Source organism: Ptiloglossa arizonensis, chromosome 14, assembly GCF_051014685.1.
Source record: "Ptiloglossa arizonensis isolate GNS036 chromosome 14, iyPtiAriz1_principal, whole genome shotgun sequence".
In the NCBI taxonomy this organism is placed as follows: Eukaryota; Metazoa; Arthropoda; class Insecta; order Hymenoptera; family Colletidae; genus Ptiloglossa; species Ptiloglossa arizonensis.
The window spans coordinates 4,703,521-4,722,026 of NC_135061.1; the positions used below are offsets into that span (position 1 = coordinate 4,703,521).

At 35.0% G+C, this 18,506-nt stretch overlaps 3 protein-coding genes across 10 annotated transcripts in view; all 3 read right to left on the minus strand.

The window, feature by feature from the left end:
• The window catches only part of Gluclalpha (glycine receptor alpha 1), a 47,031-nt gene extending 35,854 nt beyond the window's left edge, over nucleotides 1–11,177 (minus strand). For 4 of the 7 annotated variants that reach the window (XM_076326396.1, XM_076326391.1, XM_076326393.1 and 1 more), the window contains exons 1-3: nucleotides 11,038–11,177; nucleotides 7,075–7,142; nucleotides 6,107–6,222 (exon numbers count right to left, since the gene is read on the minus strand). In XM_076326396.1, coding sequence (XP_076182511.1) covers nucleotides 6,107–6,222; nucleotides 7,075–7,133 — 175 coding nt within the window. In that variant the 5' untranslated portion in view covers nucleotides 7,134–7,142; nucleotides 11,038–11,177. Of the gene's footprint in view, nucleotides 1–147; nucleotides 216–6,106; nucleotides 6,223–7,074; nucleotides 7,143–7,813; nucleotides 7,901–11,037 lie in introns of those variants that run through there. The other 3 variants (XM_076326394.1, XM_076326390.1, XM_076326392.1) reach the window with 2 other exon arrangements.
• A 1,140-nt stretch (nucleotides 11,178–12,317) lies between these two features.
• LOC143154308 (pentatricopeptide repeat-containing protein 2, mitochondrial) lies at nucleotides 12,318–16,258 on the minus strand. Its single transcript, XM_076326293.1, has 5 exons — nucleotides 16,066–16,258; nucleotides 15,352–15,875; nucleotides 14,973–15,272; nucleotides 14,457–14,561; nucleotides 12,318–14,379 (listed from the first exon to the last, which is right to left on the minus strand). Exons 1-5 carry the CDS (start codon nucleotides 16,142–16,144, stop codon nucleotides 14,212–14,214), a joined length of 1,176 nt encoding a protein of 391 aa, XP_076182408.1. The 5' UTR covers nucleotides 16,145–16,258; the 3' UTR covers nucleotides 12,318–14,211.
• Nucleotides 16,259–16,936: 678 nt separating this feature from the next.
• Nucleotides 16,937–18,282, minus strand: LOC143154346 (protein POLR1D). 2 transcript variants are annotated; one of them, XM_076326406.1, is made up of 3 exons: nucleotides 17,921–18,282; nucleotides 17,575–17,712; nucleotides 16,937–17,371 (listed from the first exon to the last, which is right to left on the minus strand). In XM_076326406.1, the coding sequence occupies exons 2-3, from the start codon at nucleotides 17,655–17,657 to the stop codon at nucleotides 17,173–17,175; spliced, it is 282 nt and encodes a 93-aa protein (XP_076182521.1). In that variant the 5' UTR covers nucleotides 17,658–17,712; nucleotides 17,921–18,282; the 3' UTR covers nucleotides 16,937–17,172. The 2 variants fall into 2 exon arrangements, with proteins under 2 accessions (XP_076182521.1, XP_076182519.1); XM_076326404.1 differs by having other exon boundaries at nucleotides 17,809–18,281.
• Nucleotides 18,283–18,506: the final 224 nt, after the last annotated feature.

Genomic DNA, 18,506 nt, shown 5'->3' on the forward strand with positions numbered 1-18,506 from the left:
GTCTTTTTGGTTCGTTACCGAGGCTCTAAACCTACTTGCGCCTACGTTATCTTGCAAGCAACAGAAAAATAAGGAAAAAGTACCCGCCAAGAGAGAAATGGCATTGCACCGCGTTAAAGATTCTTGGACTGGTTTATGTATACTTACCATCTTGATGTCACTAATTGTCGCAATGCTTCGCACAAACAGGTTTACCCGGACAATGGCCGGCCCATCTAAGGGCAAAAACAATAGAGCCCCCTTTTAGTCAGTCAATCTTTGTCGTGTCTTACAATACTCTACTGGATATGATTTGTTTCGTTCATTTTATAGAGTGTTCTTGAGATTGTCATATTTTTTTTTTTTTTTTTGTTCCCTACGGTTCGGTCGAGCAGCCGTGTCAAGGATTATTCGGGATGCAGATAGAGGTTGGTGGGGGGAGAAAAAGAATTCAGATCGGCTCGTTACCAAGATCCTTGCGTTTCGTTCGAAGCGATTACGTCTCGTGGAGACCGATCTGAACCGTGAATCGCCAGCGAACGGCCAATTGTTAACGAGAGATACTTTGCGGGCATTTGATAACACACATAGCGATGAACACACACATGGATCGCGATCGATCGCCGCGTACTAGTTTCTTTTCCAAGGAGACGGTGGTGCGCACGTTTAAGTGGAAAAATACACGGTGTTATGTACGTCTACCAGAGGAACGGAACGTCTAAAAGCAAGTTTGGAAGCTAAGGGCAAAGTGCTACGACGGGTTGTTTAAACCGAGATCGTACGTGACACACGGACCAGGTGTAGAACTGGGGTTCTCGCATCGAGAAACACATTTGCAAGATGTATCTATGCATAGTGTGTATACAGTGACTAGTATCGACGGAGTTGTACCGCGCGATTGTTCTTCGCTTCTCCCAGCTGTGCAAAAAACATACGTATACAGAGTAGGTGGTATTAAATTGCGTGAGTCTACGTGTACAAACGAATCGAAAATGTGGAACGTAATTGTTTCGTACGGAGCTTCGTTTTGAATAAAATTGAATTTAAATATTCCTACGTTACACGTGCAACTTGACAAACGTGCCCGATTGCAAACATCGATGGTACACGATACTATTTGTTCTCGTGTCGAGCTCCCTATCTTCCGATCAGCTGGAAATCGTTCGATCAGATAATACGCGCCTAGCACCATGCACGTAAACACCGAACACGAGTAAAAGTAACGAACAATGCTCGGACACGTTCATCGAGCGCACGCAAATCACATAAATCTTTGAATTCGACTTTCTCGAGAAACGATGCTTTCTATACGTAAAAATTCATTCCACATTTCTTATTTAATTTTCCAACGAGATTTCGCTCCACGTCCAATAGTATCTGTGTTCACACGCCATGCAGCCTTGTGCACTTGTTTAATTGTGCACTTGTTTACTTGTGCACTTGTTTACTTGTGCACGCACTGAGACGATATAATCGACACTTACTACACGTGAATCTGACTCCATTGATTCTTCCTGATCGAAATATTTGTTCGTTAACGAACACCATAGAAAGATTCCGTTTTCAATTATCCTACCTTAATACCTTTACGCATGAAACGATGAGAAGAATCGATTTATATAACAAACATCGATAGTCCTATTAAGAAAAGGATACAACAAGTATTGTACTTGCACCAGTGTATCAAAATTAAAAAAAAAAAAAGACTCGACAAAGTATAATACGTTACGATACTTTTTCATATTTCTTTTTTATTAGACAAGATATAGAAAAAGTCTAACCAACTTTTATTTACTTGTTTGTAATTTAACCATTTATTTAGAATATTTTAAAAAATTTTCACAAATTATGAATATATATATATATACATATTCAGAGAAATCAAACAATTATAAAAGGTAACCATTATTTTGCTTAGATCGATTTTTCTCAAAATCGAATCAAATCTTGGAATGAGAATATAGAACTGAAATATCAAGTTTTATTGAAGTTCATTCAGCCATCTAGATGCAACCGTGTTAACAGATATACATATATACATACACACGTGCATACGTATCTACATATATACATCGGCACATTCAAAGACAATTTTTCTTCTTTACAGATCGGAAAGTTAAAATTATGTCATGAAAAATGTGTGCCCCAGTTATTAGAACCACAGCGTGGATTAATATAAAAGCGAGACTCGGCTTGCTCGTTATTAAACACAACTCGTATAAGGTAATTGGTAACGAACGGTACAATCAGCGGATTAGGATCTTTCATGAAAAAATAAATGAAAAATATGGAATAAAATTTTTTACTTGAATCTTCGTCCTCGATAAAATCGACTTTAAGAATTCTTGGGGTATCGTTACTCGTCGTTTCTACTTCCATTGGTATTTCTAAGCATTGACATTGATATCGTACTGTCTGTTTTTCGTCGATTTCGCAAACGTTCAGTTAGAACCAGCCAAAGCAGATAATATTATACCACCGTGATTACAAACACCGATACAAGTAGAAATGGCGGACAATGATCAGACGCGTCCGTACAAATTCAATTTTCTCGAAAAAAAAATGTTATTCTGCGTCTTCGAATTATTTTTGCATAAAGAATCACTCGTATTCGATTGCACCACCTGTCGTTATCCATCCTGAATATAACAGAAAGAATTGGATAAATAAAGCAGAAAATAATATTGACAATAGCTGTGTAACGAGGGAGACGAAATATATATATAATAGTAAGATAGGTACACTCACGGAAATTGCGAAAATTCACAAACGGATTATTTCAATAAAGTTAGATAGTTCGGGATGAACATTTTGATCGCTTAATACTTTTACATTGCAACAATGGTACAACGATTTCGTTTGATTGCACGTTTCCAAACGTTCCGTCGATTGATAAAATACTTTACGACCGTATTAAAAAACGATTTAATTCGAACATTCGACTTATCGTTTTCTCAAGGAATTATTGCCAATAAGATATTCTGGAATAGCTGTACCACTATTTACATCCAACCATATATAACTCCAAATCGACCGTTTTGTTTGCGGTTAATAATTGAAAACTTCCATCAAACACGAGATATCTAGTTCTTTCTTTCTTTCTTTCTTCTTTTTTTTTTTTAATTAAAAATCATGTCTTTGAAGTTGTTGCAAATTAGTATGGCACGAACGAAATGTGCGAGCTTGTTCCCCGATAATTAACAGAAAGAAAGCACAATATTGAAACGGTATGTCTGAAAGTATGTTAAAAATTTCGTGTAACGACTGCTGCATCAAGCTCCAGGCGATACGAAGTCGACTGTAATTATCGACGATACGTACTTTCTCTGACCTATCGAACAATAGGAATTCGTGGTCCAATTTTCCGAGGCGTTCAATGCCATCGTACAATTTTCTTTGCACAGTGAAAGAGGGTATCGGGCAGATGTACGAGATGAAAAGTCTATCTAGCGCAGATAGACGAAACTAAACAAAAGTAACACGTAAAGTTCGTGACGAATTGATTTCAAAACGATAAAACTAAATCGATATTCAGGCGATTCGTTGTCTAATCTTTGCATTTTCCCGCTAAAATTAACAGTCAACGTCTCTCGTTTGTGCGCAACGTCCGAGATTTTTATTCGCAAACGAAAAAGAAAGCAAATTTCGACCACATTTAACGAACAACCCGGTGTTCAATATTTGAGTAAAAAGTTTCAATGAACCGTCGTGTGAAATTTTATAACCCTGTAACAAAATTTTTTACCGAATTGTAAAACTATACGACCATGTGTGGTACAATTAGAAAAACGTGAGAAGAAATTCGTGGTACGAAAAAAGAACACCTTCGTTTCCAAACGAAGAAATATCGTCCTCTTTTCCTCGCCAAGGTCCTTTTAACAACACCGTCGGCAAAAAAAAAAAAAAAAAAATTGTTCCATCGTACACCAACGATTCCCTTGTAACACTTCCTTGCACCGACATCGTGAACCGAACCGTTTTTTTATCGAAAAAAAATGAACAAATTCACAATTCTTCCCATTTCCCTCGTAGAAGCTAAATGCAAAGCTAAGCTTGCACGTCATACGAAAAAGCGTAATTGTTCGCGCGTTAATTAATCGAAATTACAATACTCAGAGTGAATAGAATAGAATAATAGAATCTGGCGTACGGTAATTCCTGGTGCAAAAACAAGCTGGAAAGTTTAGAATAAAATCGCTCGATACCAGGCTTCGTTTGAGAATTCTTCGGGTACGCGTGTCACAACCATTACCGGTTTAATCTACTTGGCTTGGAATTTTTAAACATTGGCAATGGTATCGTATCGTCCGTTTCCCATCGATTTCACCAACCGGAGAGCAAGAGCTACTTCAAACGAGACAGCATCGTACCAACGTATTTACAAACACCGGCGCAAGTAGAAACGACGAGCGATGGTCGGACACGTTTCACGAGTACCCCGGACATTTTCAATCTCGATTACCTCGGAGCCGAAGACTCGTACGAAAAATCTTTATTCCACATTTTCGATCGATTTTTTCACAAGGAATCACCCCCCTGTGTCCAGCTGTTAAAATCTATCGTCGTCCGTTCGATAACACGTTAACAAGCCTCCGAGAGATCTTAGGTGAGATCCAAGAGATCTCGAAGGGAGCCAAGAGTCCTTGGATTGCTCGCTGACTAGAGATACGGTTTCGCGAAGAGTGAAAGGACACTTGTACAACCAATTAACGACGCTCGATGAAATGTTATCTTACCATCGGTCCCAGATGTATCCCAAACGTGACCAAATACACGGTTTCACACGAGTGTACGTGTAACGTGCACGCGAGATGCGTGGTTCGTTTTCACCGAACAAACTGTACCGTCACATTGCCAACGATTCGTTTGCCAGCTGGTGGTCGATCGTCTTTATCGCGACGCTCCATCGACACAAAGCGCGCTGCTCGTGAAGCGCGTTATTACATCGGTATACGCTGTAAATTCGACGTGACTGCAAATTCACCGGCACTTCGCCAACAAAGTGTCACCTCGAAAACCTTGTACCTTGAGAAACTGTTCAACGTGCTTCGTTAAAATTATTCGCCATTGGGCGTGATACGTGACCGCCGAACACGTGGGTATCCGATGGCCGCGCATCGTTCCTCCGTTTACTTTTGTTTGTTAATTAACAGGTAACGGTATTGATCGAACGGAGGTCGCTCGAGAAACGATTGGAAGTCTACGAAACTCCGACGGTGTCGATCTTTGAATTCGATCTCGGAATTCGATCTCTGAACTCGATCTCTGAATTCGATCTCTGAATTTTGATCACTGAATTCGATTCGGTGGACACTTTACGTGGTGAAATACAAGTATATTCTGGTCGTATACGTGTATATGTATACCTGTGTGTATAAAAAGGAAAGAAAAAAGACGAAATCGAAATCATTCTTAATTAACGAAATCAAGATCAGGTCGTAGTTAGCCAGACTCGTTCGATGGTAAATATTACGATCGGTGTACGGGACAATTAAACGGTAATCAGGCAACGGGGTGGGGGGGTTAAACGAACGCTAATCGTTTCCGTGAATGCGTTACCGTTGGTAAATATCAGCGAACGTTTACTTATCTCTTAACTATTTTCATCTGAAAATAATCGTATTAGTTAGACCCGTTCGTCAACGACGGAAGGCGACACAAGGAACGATTTGAATTTTAAAACGGAGAAAAGGAGTTTAAAACCGTGAAGACTGTTTTTAACAGACACGTTTAAAAATCATTTTTTAACAGACTTCGCAGCTGACGAATATACTCGAACATCGCAATGGGCTAGAAGAATATTGTTCGATCGCGATTGGAATACGCGTTAATCGTACAAGCTGTTAACAAACCGTTGTATCGGAACGTTAACGCATGTTGGAACATCGGAGCGTGGAGTTATTGGAGTTGCAATTGTTCTTACATCTAAACGCAAAGTGCAACTTCGATCAGCGGCCATCACTGACAAATCGATTTAGCTTACTCCGGGATATCAAGTTTCTTCGGACTTCGGTGTCTCGTTGATCGTACCCGACCTTTCACGATATGTTGGTATAATTGGTCGGTTTGGTAAGGAAGACAGAAAGGAGTACAATGGACGTAAGAAAGAAAATTTTTACATATTCACCTGTTGCGTTTTCTCCGCTGGGCCGGATACGTGCATCGTACCGTCCTGGTCCTAGAATATCGTCTAATACATCCTTCTCCTTCTGCCGGAAGCTTCCCTCTTTTGACCGCGCACATCTGTAATCAGAAACGAACGATCCTGTAAAAAATCGTATCGGTTTGGGCGATTATGGCACGGTAATCTCTAAACGTTTGAACGATGCTTATCAATCGAAACGAAATTGTCTTTAACGTTCTTTCTCTCGGCAAAGATGATGAAAATAACAATTTTTATATATTAGTCATTTGTAGCTTCGTAAACATTGTATCGACGAATTAGCGAAGTTTTCTTGGAATAATTATTACTACTCTTCTCGAATAATTATTTTCTTGGTAAATATGAGTCCAGACCGTTCTTTCTCTCGACGCGGATGATGAAAATAACAATTTTTATATATCGGTCATTTGTAGCTTCGTAAAAATTGTATCGACGAATTAGCGAAGTTTTCTTGGAATAATTATTACTACTCTTCTCGAATAATTATTTTCTTGGTAAATATGAGTCCAGGTGGGTGTAACTGACTCTTCGATTCGATTGAACTTCGTTATTGGTAAAATGAGTAATCCAAATAAAAATGTACGGTAATAATTAATTTTAAAAAATATTAAATTGCTTTGCCCTTTAAATTTTACAGATCGAATGTCATCGACTATAAATAATTCATCGGAATAATTGCCGTGTATATAGAAAGTATCCATCGTTTCTTTTATTTCTGATCAATTGTAAATGTGAGTAAACAGATATTGCAAATTCGATGCAATTGCATCGACGATAAACGGTCCCGTCGCTATACGTAATCGTTCATTGTAAATTTTACCTGCTGGTATACACTACAGATTGAAATATTTCGAAAGATTACTTTAAATTGCTTTAACCGAAAAATTGAACTTAGAGTGCGCTAAAGTATATGTACAACGAAAACTGTGTACCTTAATTGATGTGGCAGAACTGTTATTAACACCAGTAGCTTCAATACTCCATACCACATTTCGGTAGCCTGTAACGCAGAAACGAACATCCAATTAATAATGAATACACGCTCTTAAGAAATCCTTCCAATGAGCTTTAATCCTAACTGGTTGAATTACTCGGTCTCGTCCAGAGTAGGAAGCAGGTATCGAGAAAACATTTAATATTTAACTTAATCGAGCATTGCAAACAAATAAGAGGAGAACTGATTTCAAAAGTAGGCATTGAGTACAGTGCAAGCAAACTGGAAATAAAATCAAAAATTTCTTAATTATGAACCAAATATATCGTCTGGTAAACGTTACTTGGTAAACGTCCATGTACACGTGACAATAATATAAAAATTCTGAAGTATCTTTGTCCAAATACCAACTCGATTTTTGTATAATTATTGCGCTCGATAGAATATTTCCGTTTATAAACGAATAAATAAAATATCTCGAGAACATTGAAATGGTTCTTGGTTTCGAAGAAAATCGATGTTAAAAATTCTCGGGGTACCGATCGCTTTAGAAATCTGATAAAAATGGATAAGTGTAAAAAATTATGGTAAATTGAGAAGGGTAAGTGGAAACAACGAACAATGGATCGAAAAAGAAGAATCGACACTCGTTTGGAATATTTTACCAAACGAAATTGTATTTTCACTATTCCGTCGCACGAACTTAATTTGTTTACCACTCGAAAAATTCTACTTACGATCTTGATACGATTTTATTTATTAAAATGTACTCGGCATCGCGGAGCGACGCTTATCGATGCGTTATCATTCTCACTCCACAACCCCGTTCGAGTTTATCAAAATTTACAATCCGACTAATTGTCAACGACTTTACAAACACGCGACTAACCTTCGTTCTACCGACGTGGAACTCGAATCAAACGATTCAGCGAAAACGACCAAGTTTCGTGTATTTGAAACAAAGCCAACATTTATACACGAGTATTTCACGCAACCGGGTAGAGCTGTATTTTGAATACATTTAGAAATTGAACAAACTTTAACGAGACAAGCTTGAACGATCTAACGGTACGCTCCAAATTTCTGCATTAGTTTGATGCATTTTTGTGCATCGCTATCGAAAAGCGTGAAATAATTTTCGTACGTCGCTGATCCAATTTCGTCGTTCGTGCATTATTTTTATCGATCCACTTTTCGTATAATTGACGTACTAGTGGATAAAAATGTGAAAAATTTCCATCGAAAATGACTACTCGCGTACGATAAAATAAATATCGATGCAATTCTTTGAAACGCATCGACGCGCCGGACATCAATACGAGCATTGCATTTTCTTTTAATTTTTATTAGAAAAATTAATATTTCACCGAGCAAGTAATTAATTTTGACATCGAGAAGGATAACAACGACGTTTAGAATAAATTAGAAAACGGAAATTACATTGGTAAGAACACCGAGAAGCGAAAGCTGTTCGATATTTCCAGATTCGGCTGGAACATACGTTGACCTATTCCACTTACCGCGTTATAATTAGCGTGCTTGTACCGTATACGTGTGTAAAATTCAGCCCTTTCGTTAATCGGTGTTAACTTTCGTCGAAGTTAAAGCACCGAATACTCATTGGATGGTAATTGTCGTTAACCCGCGCGCGGAAAATGATCGGGAAACGGGATTGGCGGAACGTTCCGAACGAAGAATGAAATTCGTTCGATTCCGCGTATATAGTAAACGCACGCCGCGTACGAGCAATGGAAACAGCCTTTACTTCGAATCATCGAACGAAATCGACTCGAATAATTATACGAGGCGGTGGTTCTCGAAGTAGACGAACGCGTACGTGCATCCGTGTGAACGTAAAAGTGGCTCTCGATTCGAACGCGCAGCGTCAATCGCGTAGAGTATTTTTAATTAAAAGTGTCCATTAAGTTTCCGATTCAACGAGGAGCTTCGACCCGCGAACACGAAACGCGGCCGCTCCCTTGTACCAAGACGACGTTCGAATTAAATGGAACGTTGGTACATCGAACGAAGATGCGTTCGAATATCGGCTGAAATGACGCAGCGTTTCGCGTTGGTCTGTTTCACTTAGAGGGAAAACGGTTTTACTTACGATCGTGATCACGAATGATCGCCGCGTCCGGATAGTCGCGCGAATTAGGTCAGTGTTGGTACACAGATACGCGGAAACTGTATTTCTATTCCTCGAGAGTGCTCGAGCAAAGAGCGAAGAAATTTCTTTATCAAACGATTCCTCGATGCGCGAATGTGTTTTTAAGTAATTGCTTCCCCGTTCGGCGCCTACCGGCCGCCATCCGACTTTAATTTTAATCAAGCGAGCCACCGCCGCCGGAGTTGCGCGTATCGATAGCTAAATACGTAGGTAGCCGCGAGAGGCACCATAAACGAGGAACCTCGGATCGAAAATTCTTCGAGCGCGCGCGCGCGATCCGGTGACGGTGTCTTTGATCGTCGACGGTTTACTTTTATTTCCGCCGATGTTTGTAAACACGATGACGATATTAGCCGGTGCTGATCAAACGGCAGGAATATACGCATGGATGCACACATTGGATCTTTATTGAGAACTTTCACGAAGGGAATCGCCCCCCCCCCCCCCCCGTGAGTCACGTATCGTTTCTCGAGAAACTGTTGCAGACATGGACAGCGAACTCGTCCCGTGCAACATCGGACAAAAGGCGCTTTCGTGTTATCTGGTACGAAAAAAAATATTTGAAATTCGCTGCAAAGGGATGGTACACAAGGGCTGGACGACGAAAGGGGAGCAGTTGCAGAATTTTTAATAGAACGCTGAATTACATTTCTAGTTATCCTGAAAGCTTTTCTTAATCCGAGCACACTTTGCTCGAAACCTGTTTCTTGTTTCGATGACAACGAAATGATAAACGATTAGAGAAAATTACAGTACCGGACAACAAATACAGTCCGAGCGACGTTCGACCGTTGTTGTTCGGCCGTCTGTACTTCGAATCGATAAAATAACGTTATGGACCCGGATACGATCGACGAATCCTCTACTCGGTGAACGATTATTAATTTTAAGAAATGTTTCGTAAAGTTTCTCCGAGCGAATAGAAATATATCGATCGCCCGAAGATATTCCGTTTGAAACTGTTCGTCCGATACTGTGTGTATACATACAAGTACATAGATATTCCTGAGACGAAATAAATGGCATCAATTTTAGTTTCAATGGTCCAGAAGGATGCGGTAACATCGAATAGGTTAGACGTAGAATCCGTTGTACCCGTAGAACTCGCGTCTGTTCGAGATCCTTCCGTTCGCTAGAGTATTTTCGCAAAACGTTTAAAGACGAGGCCCACAATACGAAATACGTTCTCGTAGATGTAGATTCGATATCGATACTCTGGATTCGCGGTTTCGGGTTACGTTGACGAATTTTCCTCGCGACGTTCCGTTGAAAAAATGAAACGGACGGTTCGCGACAACCGAGTAACTAACTTTCATGCGGAAGCCTAGGGATCCATATCTCTTGTTACACACGATCCCCACCACGGGTTCCGTCTCATTCCGCCGTTCTATCTTCTCTACCCGCATCCCCGTTATCCTCGCTGTTCCATCTGTCGAGTTATACCCCGACTTGGTTACTTGGCCAAACGAAGGAACTCTGCCGATTTTACTATCGATTCCGTTCCATCGTGCCCTTTCGTCCGCCGCGAAGTAGAGCCACCCATTTGGAACATTTCCGCGTCACCGCGGTCGCATCTGATCGCGAAATTCAATCAACACCGTGTAACAAGCTGCTGCTATTGACCGTTAATACCGATTCCATTCGCGGTTCGAATCGTGCGTTTCGAGTTCACATACGTGGGTGGTGGCCACCCGACTCATCGATGCACGTAATGGCTTTCGAAATCGTGGCTACCCGGTATTAATCTAGGCCGAGCAAGCCAGCAAAGGGGAAAACGAAAAGTATCGTTACCTGGAGAAGCTGATAATCCTAGGCAATTAGGGCTCCACGATGCAGTGATACTGGCATGGTCTCCGATGTGACGACACTGGAGCTGTAGTCGACTCGTGAAGTGTCCTGCCTCGGAAGGTTCGTCTCCTGGACTGCCACCGTTCAGAAACCTACATATACTCACACCTACTACCTGGTTGCTGACACGCTATTGATCCTTGCCCAGGCACCCGCCGCCCCACGCAGACGCTCAGCGTTGCCGCGTCGCTTTAGCAACATGACGTCATTCTGCTTCCCCGGACCCTCCGCCGCGATGAGTTACCATGCTTCGTCCTTTTCTTCCATAGTTTGATACGGTTACTACCAGTCGCAGCCACCCCGGCACTCCTACCGTGTTCCACCTACCGCCCGATTTACCTTTTGCTTACAAATATCGTGGTTTTCAACGTGATCGTATCAATCCCTTTGTAATTACTTTTATAGCCGATTATACCAAATAATCATGATAATCATAATTACTGATCGAATGGTCATCGTTGAGATTAATCGGTGATCAAGAACTACATTTGTAATCTGCAATCGTTGATCAATAATTTCTAAATATTCGATGGAAAGTTACTTCAGCTTTTATTAGAAACAGTAATGTATTCCTCGGACACAGGCCCTTTTGAAGTAATGTTTTAAATATTATTTCAAATATTCTGTTACCTTATTTCATAGTTATTTCATTTTTGAAATACAATTAAAAGATCTTATTCCATGAAATAATTTTTAAAATAATAAAGCTGTATATTTGAAATAATGACATGTTCTTAGAAACGATAGATTTATTTAAAAAATCTAATATTATGAAATTTTTTAATAAGCCAAAGTACAAATCTTTTTGCATCGCTAAAATGTACATTACGATACAAAGACAATACGATATTAGCATATCGTTAGCATAATGAAACTTCATTGGTATTTTGCATATCCATTATATGCATTTGTAACTTCAAATACACAATTATTTATATAAATTATAAATATACAGGGTATATGTATATTTGTATAAGGATATATTGTATATATTAATATACAGAATTCAACAGGTTTCCGCAGAAATTTAGCTAGCATATTCTATGGCTAGAAACAACATAAAATAGTTATTAATAAACCTAATAAAAAAATTAATGAAAAAATTAATCGATTAATTATATAAACAATAGGTCAATTATTTATCCAAGATCGTTTAGCAACGTGAGCACTCTTTTTGACCGTAGTTCCTCGAGAATGATCAAAATAAGGAGGGAGAGAGATAATTCCTTCCAGTTTCTCCTTATTTATTAAATATATAAGTTATACATATTACATATGTGATTGTTGTTTTCTGACGACAATTGAAATAAGGAGATACTTCTCAATGTTTCTCCTTAGTCGTTAAACATACAAAGTGTACAAAGTTTTGGCTATACTTTAACAAAGTCCTTTGGACGAATAAACTTAATTCCTAAAAAGTAATTCTATCGTTTGCCCAAATATTCCACTATTTATTACATAATAATTACTTATTGTCACCTAAAGCAACGAAAAAACAAGTCAATGTTCCTATAACTTAGTTTAGAAAACTAATTTATATAGATCGATATAAATAATATAATATATATGAGATATATATGATTAGTTATTAGTTCCCATTTCATAATTAATTCATTCGCTTGTTCACATACATAGTTAATTAATATGTATTTGCGAAAAAAATTCAAGTTTCATTATTAATGTCTCAATATTCACTTATTGATTCAGTCATAATCAAAAATATAATCATATCGTAATTAATAATTAATGGGTTAAGCGTATCTGATGTTTATATTCGGTTTAATTACTTTCTTTAGTCATTAATCATGTTTACTGTTTATCCAGTAATCAGCATCATTAATCCCTGACTTGATTACACGGCAATCATAATAATTAATCATTAATTACAAATTTTCACTCAACAATATCACGTATACTAGAATCAAATATGGACTTGTACCTTGTCGTAAATTCCAAACAAGCTTGTATAACCTTAATGGTATTATATCTTTTCAGCTAAAATTGCCATAATACTCGTTTGTGAAATATATTAATGACCATCCGTTTCAAACAATTTTGTGAAAGATAAACTGATTTTTCGATGTTCGATCGATATGAGAATAATCCAGTCTTATTTGTCAAATGTTCCGAATTACTTCCGTCAAGCTTCAAGTCCACCCAAAATCGATCATCGTGTTACAGGATTTCGATCATTCTTCGACCATAATGATCGTGATCTGTTCTATCGAATTTATGAATATAATTTTCATAATTGTTTAAGAGGGCTTAAAAAAAAAAGAATTTCACGATTAACAACATCGCAATCAAACTTTTTAAATTGTGCAGTCACATCACATTTCCACAGTACGTGCAAAAGTGAGTTATTTCGCGAATTACCGTCTTTCTGGAATTTTTAATTACTAATTGGTTGCAGTTATATATGATTAAACTGAAAACAAAACTAATGAATCACTGTGCTTATATTTTTTTTTTTCGTCCGATTAAATATTTATATTTCTTTAATCATTAAACAAATCAAATTTTATTACAAATTTTTAATACTTCTTTTAACATTTTTCTCAAACTAAGTTTGACTTTTATAATTATCCTTAATAAGTTTACTTTTTGCTACAGAAATCTTAATTTTACAGAAATTTTTGTAGTTTTCATTAAAACTTGACAAAAATGTATCAGCGTGTATATTCTTTCCACTGAAAATTTGTATTAAAAAAAAGAATATTCGTATAAATATCAAATCAGGTACAATATTTATTTAAAAAATTATTATAGAGAAGTGATATTCTCCTACAACAGAATTGTTCATGAATTCAAGAAAAATTTAATACATGTATATGGACATACATCCATACATACGTGTTTATATATATATATATGTGTGTGTGTGTGTGTGTGTGTGTGTGTGTGTGTGTGTGTGTGTGTGTTTATATATATATATATATTGAAAAAATGATACACGTTTGTATACACGTTTGTATAATGAAAATACAATATTACATATAACAATAAAATGCAAAATGATTATAGAATCGATGAAATAAAAGCAATTTCTTCTTAGACTAACATTAATAATAATCGTAGTACTGATTAAAAGCTAAAAGATTCTAAGAAAAGACATTACTAATAACTCATTCTCTGTCCTGATGGAAAATATCTATCATCCTGTTCTGATGAAAAAAGTCTATTATTCTGTTCTGATTGCATTTGGAATCTTTGGTTTCCAATGACTGGTTTGTCCAATCGTTTCTGCATGATGATAGGTTTCAACAATTTCTCTTCTAAAGTTACCTGTAAAATGAGGAGAGAATTATATATTAACTGAAGGACATAATTATCAATTTTTAAACCTTTGAAAAGTAACTTACATTATCTATAACGCGGTCCTGTTTTTTAAGAGTAAATATTAAATTTTTCAGTTCTGTAGCTTCTGGTGAATCATCATTTTGTATTCTATTTTCAAGTACCCTTATCTAGTATATAAAAAAGAAAAGAAAAATTGTAAACTTCTTTGAAATTAAATTTATAATTAATTCCTTTGTACTTAATATTTGGATTTTTTAAATAAATTAAAAATTATTTAAAATCATATTATAAACGGTGCTTTCAGAACTAAATGAAATTATCAAAATAGTATCAGAAATGTAATCAAAGACAAATTTGAATTGTTTTTTGAAAGGAATATCGTTTGGCTCTCAGCATTATTGAACAAATTAATATAGTATCTGAATGTAAATTTCAATCGTATAAGAAGATAAGATGAAACAATGTTTATTTATAAATGGAAAGAATAAACAGATTATTATGTGGAAAATAAACTTCAATTCTAATGAGATAATGAATACTAATTAAATATGAAAATATTAAACTGTAATTTTACATACCACATCAAGATAATATGTATGTTTAAAAGCAGTGTGGTAATCCTGATCTAGTGATGTTTTAAGAAGGGGAATTATTGATAATATTTTGTTTGACTCTATATATGCCAGGATTTTAAGACATCTGACATCTACATATTGTTGTTTCTTTATTGACGACAATATTTCCAATGCCACATTAGGGTCCTTGTTCCTTAGTGCTATAGCTGCAGTTATTGCAGAACTTTTATACGAAGGTTCTAGTTCATGTTGTATTAAGTTTTTCCAACATTTTAATGCATATTCAGTCGCGTCTGGATTGCCCTAACAAAGTAATTATATGTGAATGCAATTAATGTATAAATTTAAATGATTAGAGTGACATTGGTAATACAGCTTTTACCTGTTTATAACATGAAGCTGCAATTATAACAAAACAATACTTTGAAATTGGCATTAACTTTTCATCGGACACCAGGTGATCATATACTTCCCTCATTTCATTGAACATGTTATTTTTATATAATAGACACAACAAGATTTGATACGTTGATTTTTGACCAAAAAATTCGTTTAATGAAGGTGTTTTAAACGTTGATAATGCTGTTGCAGGTTCATTTAAAAAATAGAATAACCTCATCACTATTGGCCCAAAATTATATGTACCAAGTCTTACATCACTTTTACAATTAATGTATTTTTGTATCATTTTAAGTAATAATTCATAATCGCTTTCTTTTCTTTGTGCTAAATGTAACATTGCTTTCATATCTTCTGTGAATACTATTCCATTTTCACTGTTACAAATATCATTCATTTTGCGACGAAATGTATCTTCTATTGTAGCAAATTGATTATAATAGATAAATCTTGTGTTTTCATACTGAGTTAATCCTAAAGACTGTTCTGTATACATAAACCGGAATCCTAATAGAAAAAGAACGTGAATACACGTGATTTAAAGTGAATTAAAATAGAAAGGTTCAAATTTAGTGTAGTATTAATTATTTTTGTATAAAAATATTGTTTACTAATGATTTTTTTCCCATACTATCCCCAACCTTATTAATTATATAGATTTATATTTACTTACAAGTAGATTAAAAAGATTACATACCATTAAGATTGATTTTGCGCAAATTATTGTTTATCAGACCTACACCTAGTCTACAAAGTCCTCTTATGTGAATTGCCATGATCTTATGAATAGATCAAAATTATATTTTGTAAAAATTGTAGTTATACAACTGTAGTAATGTACAATCTCACGCTTCTGCCAATACGTACGGAAAAGAACTCCTCTAGTCTTAACGGAAGTGGTCACCATTAAACTTCACACGTGATATCCGATTTTGTGGACAACAGTGATAAATACAACAACTAAATTTTATTTATGCATCAAAGTTAGCAAATTAATAAAATAAGATTTATAACGGTTTAGAGACAATATATCTACAAACATTTTATTTGTTTATTTATTTCAGGTATAGTATTTTATTTTATGTAAATTTATTTAGTCACTAGATATACTGTTATTTAAAGAAAAATATTTTAAAGATAGTTACAATATTATACTCATAAAATAAAATAGTAAAATTAAATGCAATAATTACAATCACAAATGTATAAAAACATTTGAATATAGTTTTGAATATAGTATCTATTAATTAAACTTATAAGTTTACATTATAAACGATATGATTTGTTTATAATTAAAGCAAAAGTAAAGTAACATTCCAACTGCAAAAGTACTTTCATTTTCAACATTCATAGATGCTATTCAAACGAGACGAGATACTTTTCACTTTCTTTTTACATGCAAAGATGGAATACTAGGGATATATTTTATTAAATCTCTATTTTTGTGCTATATTATATATTATATAATACATGTATTTATTTTTTTGAAAATTTTACATTCTAATTTTTGCTAAACCTTTGAATCTAAAAAATATACAATTACTTTACATTCAATGAATTCGTTAAGTTTCAAATGTTCTTTATTCTGCAAAATATACAATAAGTTAACAGATACTACATGAAATTAATTGAAACAATATTTGGATCGATGTGTTCCATAATTACTATAAAGAGTAAATAGTTGATAATAAAAATTACATACAAACAGTACCAAACAGATTGAAGAGTGAAACAGTACAAATCACATAATTTATGATTATAAACAATCCATTCATTTTCATATTTATTATCATATTAATTAACTTCAATTACTTTCTACCTTATGCAACTGTTTTTCTTTTCGCTTAATTTGATACTTATTTGAAAGGACAACATTGCGTAAAGTAGAATGGAGGAATCTTTTATTAATAGATTCCTTCGGTTTTATCCATCCACTGGGACCCATTATCTCAGCTCGTTTTGCTCCAAGCTTTGCTTCTTCCAATAAAGCTTCAACAGCAAGTCTAAATATGAAATTATTAGTTTTATGTTAATAAAATAAGCATATGACTATAGTGAAAGAACTTTGAAGATTTGACAGTAGCATAAAATTAAATAATCATTATTTTATTCCACGCCTTTCAGAATTGTATGGTTTTATAGATAAAAATAAATAAATAATAAACATGAATCATTAAATAAAGCACTATATACACAATAAATTTACCTGTTTAAAGTTTCATCATCCATCATATTAAAATTTGAATAAGTTTTAGGATTTTGATATTTTTGAAATATCAATTTCTTCATTAATTAAAATAGTGATTCATTGTAATATATCTTTCTTGATTAAATGAAATTATTTCTAAAATAAATAATAAATATATTTAAAAAATATAATATTTATCAATAAACTTTGACGATCTTTAGATGATAAGAAAATCACTATTATGCTGATTACCTAGATTAAAATTACAATTACATTTAGATTTTGCATACGTGCATTGACTTAAATAGCAAATGCTACACGAAAATATTTGAGGTTAACTTGATATCATAACTATAAACTATACCGTTGCCGTTATGAGTGTTTGCACTTGCGTTCTTATTTGCGTAGACCATGATTTACACAATTCTTAATTAAATCGAAGTGTTTTATATTTGTTAATATTAAATTGGTGCTATTAAAAATTATTACAACATTATTTATAGTAATGTAGATTATATAGCAACATATTATTATACATCGCCCTTTTATTGCATGAATATAAACTTTCAAACATTAAATGTAAACATTCATGTCTTTGAATATTTTTAAATATAGGAATAAGAGTAAGTATTGAGGGTCCGTTCGGTTTGGACGCTTACGCGCTGTCAACGCTTATGCTAATAAATACTATTTGAAGTCATTTGACTTAACTTTTAAACGGTCGCACTTGCTCATACACAGTTGATTTTAAGGTTCTAAACAATTATAAGCATATCAAAATGGAGAGTAAACAAGAATATAATTTAATTTGATCATAATATAATTTAAGATACTTTTTTATTGCTTCTCTATGCCGGAGAGTAACTGTTTTTATTTTTTATCGATTTTAATTTAATTATTAGGTTTCTTAACAGTGGTTACTTCCAAGCATAGAAAAATGTTTATTTATA